The 9,391-nt window shown below is 46.0% G+C and overlaps 1 protein-coding gene across 2 annotated transcripts in view; it reads right to left on the bottom strand.

The window, feature by feature from the left end:
• Positions 1 to 7,519: 7,519 nt before the first annotated feature.
• The window catches only part of HEXA (hexosaminidase subunit alpha), a 40,035-nt gene continuing 38,163 nt past the window's right edge, over positions 7,520 to 9,391 (bottom strand). For both annotated transcript variants that reach the window (XM_090270056.1, XM_090270057.1), the window contains 2 exons: positions 8,757 to 8,861; positions 7,520 to 7,758 (listed from right to left, as the gene is read on the bottom strand). In XM_090270056.1, coding sequence (XP_090126182.1) covers positions 7,695 to 7,758; positions 8,757 to 8,861 — 169 coding nt within the window. In that variant the 3' untranslated portion in view covers positions 7,520 to 7,694. The remainder of the gene's footprint in view (positions 7,759 to 8,756; positions 8,862 to 9,391) is intronic.

Genomic DNA, 9,391 nt, shown 5'->3' with positions numbered 1-9,391 from the left:
CTGAACTGTGCCTCAGAAAGATTTGCTATCTGCTGTTTCATTAGATTAGAAATTTGCTGTCTGGTCAGCTGAGTCACTGGGATTTCTATCATGATCTGTGCCATCTTGAACATTTTTGTGTTTACCTTTGCTTCCTGGGCAGGGCTATCACACCTCCTACGCTATAGAGGGCAGAGCCCTGTGCACTCGTCACAACCAGGAGACCCGTCTCACCACGCTGTGGTGTTTTCTGCGGGGGTGGGGGTCCAAAATGGATTCCTGCTGTTCACTCTCTGTTGAGACCGGGAGCCTCCTTCTACATCCCGACACCCTCCGGCCCTCACAGTCCAAGGCAATGGAAGTCTGCCTTCCCTGGCTTTGGAATCAGAAGCTGACGGGTCTGGTCTGCAGCCTCCTCTTAAATGCGGGTGTCTGTTCTTACCGCTGTCCTGCTGCTGTTGCTGCTGCTGCCACGGACAGCACAGCTTGACCTCTCCTCCCTGGCTTCACCCCTCCTACCTGCCCGGATGAGCACCACTTCTTTATAACTTCACATGTTGGACTTCCATTTATTTTCTGGAACTTCTGGTTATTTCTGGTTTTGTTGGTATTACTTCTTAGTTGTGGAGGGAGACAGAGCCTGTCAGTCTAGACCTCCATCTTGGCCGGAAGTCTCCTAGCTGACAGTCTTATAGGTACCCTTTTGTAGGTAATTCTCCTCGTCTCTCTTGATGCTTTTAAGATTCTCTCTTTATCCTTAACCTTTGGCATTTTGATTATGATGTGTCTTGGTGTGGTCCTTCCTGGGTCTTGTTTGTTTGGAACGCTCTACTCTCTCTGCTTCCTGGGCCCATATATCCATTTCATTCCCCAAATTAGGGAAGTTTTCCTTCAGTATTTTTTCACATAATTTTTCAGTTTCTTGCGCTCCCTCTTCACCTTCTAGAAACCCTATGATTTGGATTTTGGCACATTTAAAGCTATCTCAGAGGTTTCTAAGCCTCTCATTTTTTTCAGTTCTCATTTACTCCTTCCATACTTGTTGACTGTTTATTTCTCCTTTATGTTCCAATTTGTTTATTTGAACCCTGGTTTCCTTTCCTTCACCACTTGTTTCATGTGGATTTTCCTTCATTTCACCTAGGATAATCTTCATTCTTTCCCTGTCATGTTTAATCTCATCTGTCAAGTCTGTGAGCATCTTTATCGTTGTCGGCAGCCGTCCGTCTCGAGAGACGATGGTGTAGCTTCCCAAGAGTCTATCTGCACCGCCGAGAATGGCTGTGCAGTCCAACCCGGGAGTGACACGGTATCTGTCTCCTCCCGTGTTGAATCGACATCTTGCGATGATGCTGGAGTGTCCTCTCCAGTGATGCTGAAGCTACAGAGCCTGGGCAGGGTGATATGGAGGGTCTGCTGTTGCCCATGCAGCAGACCCCCCCTCTCTTCGCAGCTGAGGGATCCAAGGGAAAGACGGAGTCAATACAGCTTGGCTTCAGGTGCGCCGCAGGAGTTGCCGGTGTTGACTACAACGTCAAACCACCTTAGGGACTCCGGCTCCGGATTTTCTGTCGGGGTTTACTCCCTTAGCCTTTCCCCTGAAGAGGTATGCCGCAAGGCAGCGGAGGTTTTTTGGAGTCAGAGTTTTCCTTCTGATGTACCCTGACTGGAAGATCGAACCAGCGACACTTAGCTCGCAGGCCGACGCTCAATCCACTGAGCCAAATCTTTATCACTAATGACTTAAACTGTGCATCAGTTAAGTTTGCGCTCTCCTCATCTGTTAGGTTCACTATCTGCTCGTTGCCAGTTGTGTCACTGGAACCTTGACCTGCCCCTCCTTCTGGGCCGTACTTCTCATCTCCTCATATTGACAATTCTCTGTGTTTGCCTCTGTGATTTGGGGAGGGCTGTTGCACCTTTTACGTTATGGGAGGCAGAGTCTTAGGTATTCATTAGTGCTGGTGACTTGTTTCCCCATGTTTTGGCACTATGTGGGGTAGGGGTCTGAAAGGGAACAGTGCCAGCTACCGCCGCTTTTCCAGGCACTTCCCCCCCTTCCCGTACTAAGCAGGCTGCCTCCTTTTCTAGACTGGTAGCTTCCTCCTCCGCCCCAACCCTCACTGGCTTCCACAGTCAGAAGCAATGCGGCTCTATTTTCTCGGCACTGGAACCGCAAGCTACCCAGTCGTGTCTGGGGCTGGGATCCATCTGGTTTGTGGCTGGGAGTGCTTCTCAGATTTAAGCTGTATGACTGTTTTTCACCATGGCTACAGTTGCTGTACTGCTAGCTGACCCCGCAAGCCGCACATCCGCCAAGCACCGCTCCGCAGGGGCTGTTTCACTCCTCTTTCTCTCCGTCCCGGCTTTGCCCCTCTTACTTTTCTGGCTGATTATTTCTTCTTTATTTCTTTGCTGAACTTCCCTGTACTTTCGTTTTCCTGGTTTTATTTTTTTTTAGTTTTGAAGTTTGTAAATTCCTTCTCAGTTGTGAGGTGATGCAGCGTGTGTATTTACACCTCCATCCAGAAGTCCCTACAGATTGTTTTTAAAATTCCTTACAATATCGAGTCTTGTTACTCGACATATTGCATATCTACATCTGGTTCTTTTTACCTTTCAAAAATTTAATAATTTTCTGCATGAAGCTCTTGCATGTCTTCTATTAGATTTATTCCCAGGATCACAGAATTACTGACTCCTATTAGATGAAGCATGCATTGACACAGACAACATTCTCTTTTGCTTGGGTTGTTTCCTTGCAACTACCAAAGTGCTGACTAATACAGATAAAGTGTCATGAAGTGTTGATCAGAGAGCTCAGAAGACATCTTTTTGTGTGTGTGTGTGTGTGTGTGTGTGTGTGTGTGTGTGCCTTAAGGTCCCTTCTAGCCATCTTTCAGGAAAACAATCTTCATTCCTTCCCTGGGAAGATTGCTGTGGACCGCACAACCAACCAAGGTACCAGGCCTTTAATCTTATGGGCTTTTATTACCTTCAAAAGTCATTCCCAGTTCCTCGGGGCTTTTTGGTAAGAAGAATACCCAAAGGGAATTGGACAATCGGGAAATTTTGAAAAGTTAAAATCAGAAAATTGACACAATCTGACTTTCAGTTTAAAAAGAAGACTCTGGAATACTCAAGGTGTATGTATCAGGGCCCTACTCTAAGTTCAGGGGAGATGTGCCAGGTATATACAAAGATGGTGGCAGTGCAAATGGAGAGGTGTAAATGGATCTAAGAGTTATTCCTATAGAGTAGGCATGACCCGATGACAGATTAGAAGGCAATTATGATAAGAAGGAGTTAAAGATGATTTCTAGATTTTGGCTCAAATGAGTAGTGGGATAGTAGAGTGGGGAGTTATGAAAATTGAGAATGAATTCTGCTTGGCACATGAGCTTAAAGTGTGTGGTGGACATTCAGGTGATATGATTATCAAGTAGATGACTTTGGAGTTCAGAGGATATATATTCTTCAGACTTGAGTGTAAACGAGATCACTGAGAAAAACATATATAAGGGGAAAGAAGATAAACACTTCAGAACAATTGGTTGTTGAACGGCAGTTTGCTATAGGAGTCAGTGATGCATGTTGAGAACCATAAAAGATATTGGAGAAAATTCAGGGGAGAATGATGTCACAGAAGTTTGGGAAGAAATAATTTCAGAGGAGTGAGCAAAATCTCAAAACACAAGGAAAGACCAAGTAATGTTTTACTTTTATTGAGAGACATCCCTGAATTTGGCAATATGATGCTTATTGTTGGCCTCAGTGGGCACTTTAATGAGGACTGGATGAGAAGTGGAAACAAATCTGCAGTTGTTTCAGGCAATGTGACTCAGGAAAACCAGAACTGAGTTTTTAGTTTATGTAAAGATAGGGGAAACTGTGCCCATTTGTTTTGAGATAAAGAAGCCATCCACAAGGAGATGGTTTGGGAAGAAATGGACTCGAGCCCAGATGTAGCTGAGAACCCAGCCTCACTGCATGTATGAATGCAGTGTCCAAGAGCAAGATGTCTGGTACAGTGTGGGACAGTGCCCGAGGGCTCCATGCAGTGCAGGGTAGAATTAACTAGGTGAGCTTGGATCCATATTCCTTGAGTACAAATCCTGACTCGGCCTAGCTGTGTAACCATGAACAAGTCATTTAACCTCTGTCTGTTTACTTATCTGTTAAATGAGGAAAATACACCCTCCTCACTGGTTTGGATGAGGTTTAAAGAAGTTAACATCAGTGTCTGAAACAAGGAACACATAAAAACATCAAAGTACTTTTGTTCTGCTGGATGTATCTCCACAAATACCTTTGTTCAAATTTCTGACTTAACACAAGTCTAAATAAATATCTGTATAGTTTACTCTGAATTTTCATGTTTCAATATCTTCTCTTTCATAGATTACAGACACCCTCAGTATGCTCCCTTCTCATGCTGAGCAGCACACCAACACAGCACAGCACAGCCATTTCCCCACACAGGTCTGCCTGCCAGCTGGTCTGTCTCCTCTCACACACAATTTTTGAGTGGCTTCCAAGACATCCCTTCCTAATTTGCTATAAAGTGAGCCATAAAGAATTTATTAACAATGAAGAAAAATCACAGCTAAGTATCAAATATCCAGAGGAAATGAAGTCTTAGAAGTGGCTATTTTGGGAAGGGACTGGCACTGGGAATATCAATAATATTTCATCTAAGAAAGTCTGAAGCAAACATGACCATTAAGATGTAATAAAGCTGGTGGTGGCTTTACTGTGTTTATCATTCTCTATGCTTTTATTTTTGAAATATTTGAAATCATTAAAAATAAAAGTACTTACTGTAGGGAAGACAACGTGGATATGGTTAATTACAATAATTACTGTGAAAATAAGCATGGTTTATTGACATTTTCATTTTTAAAATCTCATTGAAAAATGCAGGCATACACACACACACACACACCTGCTTCTGAAAGGATTTTTAAAAACAAGCGTGAGGACTGAAAATTTATACAGTGTGAATACTAAGGAAAAAAACTAAACAAAAATTTTACTGAAATGAGTTAAAATACATGTATGTTATACATATATTAACAGTTGGTATAAAAGGATACTAATTTTCAAACTTTCAATTTATTTATTTATAAAGGAAAAAATACAGAATGACTTTAATAGACAAAGCACCCAATTCCTACTTTTCTTTCTTAGTGGAAAAAAGTTATATGATACACAGTTGTAACGGCTTAATCTTACAAATGACATTGACAAAAAGTATAAAAATTGAAACTTTCAAGTGCTAATGATGTTGTCAGCAGGTGTTTATGTACATTTACATAAATCAGTTTATACCATACTCCTTTTTTCACCGCTTCCCAGTATCATCTGACTTTAATTACCCCCATACTGGTGCCATCTCTAGCATTGTGGAGCACCTGTGCCCATCTCCTCTGCCACCCATTCCTGTGCTACTCCACTGAGATGCACCTGAAAACACCAGAGTCCAACAAGGAAGGGGTACCTAGCACAAGGCCTCAATTCCTACGAAGGAGGAGGGCTGAATGTCCTCCCAGCCTCCATTCACTCTTTTATTCCCACTAGGCCTGCTTTGCTTAGATTTACAGGAGAGTGGGGCAGACTCTTTGTGCCCTGTGCCTGGAACCAGGGAAGTCTGGGCACTTCTCCGCCCCCTGGTGGTGTGCAGAAAACACAGGCAGGCCGGTATAGTGTGGCTGTGGGCAGGGTGAGGCACTAAACCCACACAGCACAGGGTAAAGGAGCTGAGGTGGGGAAGCACCGGAACAGAATGGGCTGTCACTGAGGTCAGCAGTTAGAGGTCTGATGATTTTTGGTAAAAGCTCTCATAATCACTGGGCTCACAGGAGCAGAGGTAAAGTTGGAAACAGACATCCCACCACTGAAGGGCTCGATTAGTCCACATTGATTTTTTTTTTTTAATGTAAAACTAATAACATTAAGCAAAATGTTTACAACAGGAATAAGAAATCATAGAACCTACTGCTTTAACACAAATGTTTTCATGACTGGTCCCTTCATTGACTTGACATGACTTAATGGCTGATCTTTTTATTTACCATTGTCCCAAACAAGAGCAATGTTAGTTATGATCAAGAAGGATACAGGGGCAACTGAAGTATAGCTGCGCTCCTGCAGGGCCCTTGCCTGGAACCATCCCACCGAATTCTCTGGGTAATGGACGTAGGAGGGCTCCTCTGGTGGGTGCAGGTGGTGTCTTTCTAGGTCAGCGCCCAGGGCATGGTTACTCTAGGCCATGTGAAAACCCATCCCCAAGAGGGTTCTATAGGTAGAATGTGCCCACCCTGTCCCTACAGAAACAGTGTAAGAAGGCACGGCTGGTGTACCTCCAACCAGGTCCCCACGGGAGAACAACAGAAGGACTGAAGGATGTTGTTTGAGGGCCAAATTTTACTCAGATCCCTTCTCAGGCCTGCCTTCTTCAGGCTTCTGAGTCCACAAGCCTAGAAACTTTCTGAAAGAAATGCCTGGAAATCTCTCCATTGTCCTTCCATCCCAGGACCAGGTAAAAGAACTTAAATAATGGTGAAAGAAATCCTAATCTGTTACAGTTGCTATCCTGGCTGGTAAGGCTCAGTGGATTGAGCACCAGCCTGCAAACCAAAGAGTTACCAGTTCGATTCCTAGTCAGGGCACGTGCCTGGGTTGTGGGCCAGATCCCCAGCTGGGGATGTGCAAGAGGCAACCACACATTGATGTTTCTCTCCCTCTCTTTCTCTATCCCTTCCACACTCTCTAAAAATAAATAGATAAAATATTAAATAAACAAACAAATAAATAAAACAGTTGCTGCCCACAAAACCAGCAGGGGGCAGCCTAGGTCCACGGTGAGCCACGTCCTCCAAAGGAAGACCGGTCACTTATACTAAGACCTTCTTTCAGAGCCACATGCCCACCTGTTGGACCCCCAGGACTTTCTTCTCATAGTCTCAGCTGTGCCATTGATCCTCTTGAAATGATGCCATGGGCTGAACATGTGTGGGAAAATGGAAGTTGCTGGCTTTGGGGAGCTGACCAGGGCCTCTTGGGACCAAGCCCTTCATATTCAACATCCATCACAGTGCTAAGACCATAATGTGTGTTCCATAACATTTCAATAATGGTTGAATGAACTGAAGTAACAAGAAACCCAAAGCAGAAGAAAAAGCTCTAGGGGAGGAATGCACGGGAGAGGGGATATTTTGCGACCAGGCTGGGTCTGAAGCTCTTGCCACTGCCCCGAACTTCTTTGAACCCCTATATTTTCTTTCATGTATAGAAGCCTTGGAGGTCTAAGTGACCCCCACCTCCCTGGAGGGAAGTGACTAGAGGGTAGGGGTGTGTACCTGGACTATGTGTGAGGGTGGGAGAGGCAGGACAGCACAAAGGCCTCTCAGTCCTCAACTTACAAGATCCCTCCAGGGGCAGTTACTGAGCCCCACCTCTCTCAGAAGCAGAAGGCCAGTCCTGGCAGCTCCCCGATCCCAGGGCCACTCACATTTTTTTTTACACAGGGAATCCATGGTTAGTGTAGAAAAATGCCACATCACTCTTTATTGGACACCAGCAGCAGTCCCCTTCTCTCCAGGCACAGGGGCACACGGGCAAGGGCTCCAACCCCCGGCTGGGATGTGGTGGGAGCCCTGCGCCACCACTGCTCTTCTAGGGCCGGCACCCTCCTTGATGCCAGGGCTGCTTGCTCAGGTCTGTTCAAGCTCCTGTTCACAGAAGCCTACACTGATGGGCTGGGCCTGGACACCTCGCCTGCAGGAGGATGTGGAGAAACAGGGCAAGACGCGCCACTCAGAAGGGGGTCGGTCTTAGTCCCTAGCAATGCCTTCACCACAACCAACAGTCTTCCCTTCCCCCATTTCTGTGGGTGGCAAACTGTCCCTGTATGCCAATTCACTGTCTCACTTCCAGAGATTTTCACTTGGGTTAGGGCCAACTGTTGGCAAGAATCTGCATTCTAAACAGGTGCCCCAGGTGAAATTCTGATAAAGGAACACCCAGGAATTTTGGGGAACACCTCCCAATTTCTAACCTGCCTGTCTCTGAACCCTAGCTCCAAATACTCAATTCCTTTAGAAAAAAGGGAGATGCCTGAGGGGTACCTTGTACTCTTGGCCCACCGAGCAACCCCCCCACACATCCCATAAGGGCTCTAAAATACTGCGAATGTGGTGGCAGTGGGGGACTGAGGTGCAGCCAATCCATGTGAGCATGCAAACCTGTCCTCAGGTCTCAGCCTCACCTCTAGGCATGCCTCCTTCATTATCCAAATAAGCAATGTGCTTAGAGATGGGAGGGAACCCCACCATGCTTGGCTTTCAGCCTGAGGCTCTGCTCTGCACTAGGCTGTATCCCTCAGGTCCTCCAGACCTAGTCAATGAATCAATCAGAAAATGACTGTCTCACATAGTTTTATCCCCAACAGGAACACAGGGCTTACATAAAAGCATGGCCGAGTATAAAGTTGGCCTGGTTCAAATCCTGGTTCTAAGCAATTTTGGGCAAGTTACTTAACTTCTCTGTGCCCCAGATGCCTTTCAAAAATGGAGATAAAACTGTGTCTAATAATATATGGGGTTGTGGTGAAGATTCAATGAAATACTAATGCCTGTAAAGGGCTAAGCACCGTGCTTACCATGCAGTTAGCCTCTGCAAGTGTTAGCTATTACTGGGTGTTCTTTTCCCATCAGTGAGGAGTCCCAAGCCCCTGACCTGCCCACCTCCTTGGGGAGGCCCCACGGCCTGCTTACCTCAGCAGCTCACAGCGGAAGTGTGCCAAACGTTTAAAGGCAAAATCTAGGTCTGTCACCACCTTGTTGCTCCACAGCCTCTCGGCAACAGCCCCTGCTCTGGGCCTGGAGGAAAGGGGGCATGCACCAGGTTGGATTCCCTGGATTCCCTGCAAAGGGATGGGGCACCTACAGGCTACTGGCTCTTGTTCAGGCTCAGGGCCGAGATATGACCAACACCTTATTCAGAGATAGCCTCTCTGAAGGGCTCCCAAGGACCTCAAGGCTCAGCTCTGTCTTCATTAAATGTGGACAGTGGTCCCACTCTTCTCTCTCACAGACATGTCAACCAGAGTAAGTCTTGAAGGCATCCTGAACCTTTACTGACTGTAGTGGCAGTGGCAGCGGCAGTGGCAGTGGCAGTTGTGTAAATGTTAACTGCACACGCCCCAGGCTCAGTGAGGTTGCTGAGGAGACAGTCTACAGAAGTTTCACTACAAGTATCGTGGACTTCTGGGCTGGGTGCTGAGCGAGTCACCTGTGCTCTTCAGGTCTCATCACCCTACTTCTACCTTACATAACCTAACAGGTGGTTAGAGAAGCAGAAATGGAAGGCAGGTGAGCAGTGGGTATTACACTCAAACAGAAGGGTCACT

This window comes from Furipterus horrens, unplaced genomic scaffold, assembly GCF_987537825.1.
Source record: "Furipterus horrens unplaced genomic scaffold, mFurHor1.1.pri manual_scaffold_3, whole genome shotgun sequence".
NCBI classification, from domain to species: Eukaryota; Metazoa; Chordata; class Mammalia; order Chiroptera; family Furipteridae; genus Furipterus; species Furipterus horrens.
Note: the sequence above shows the minus strand (reverse complement) of the source record. Positions and strands in the feature narration are given on the sequence as shown.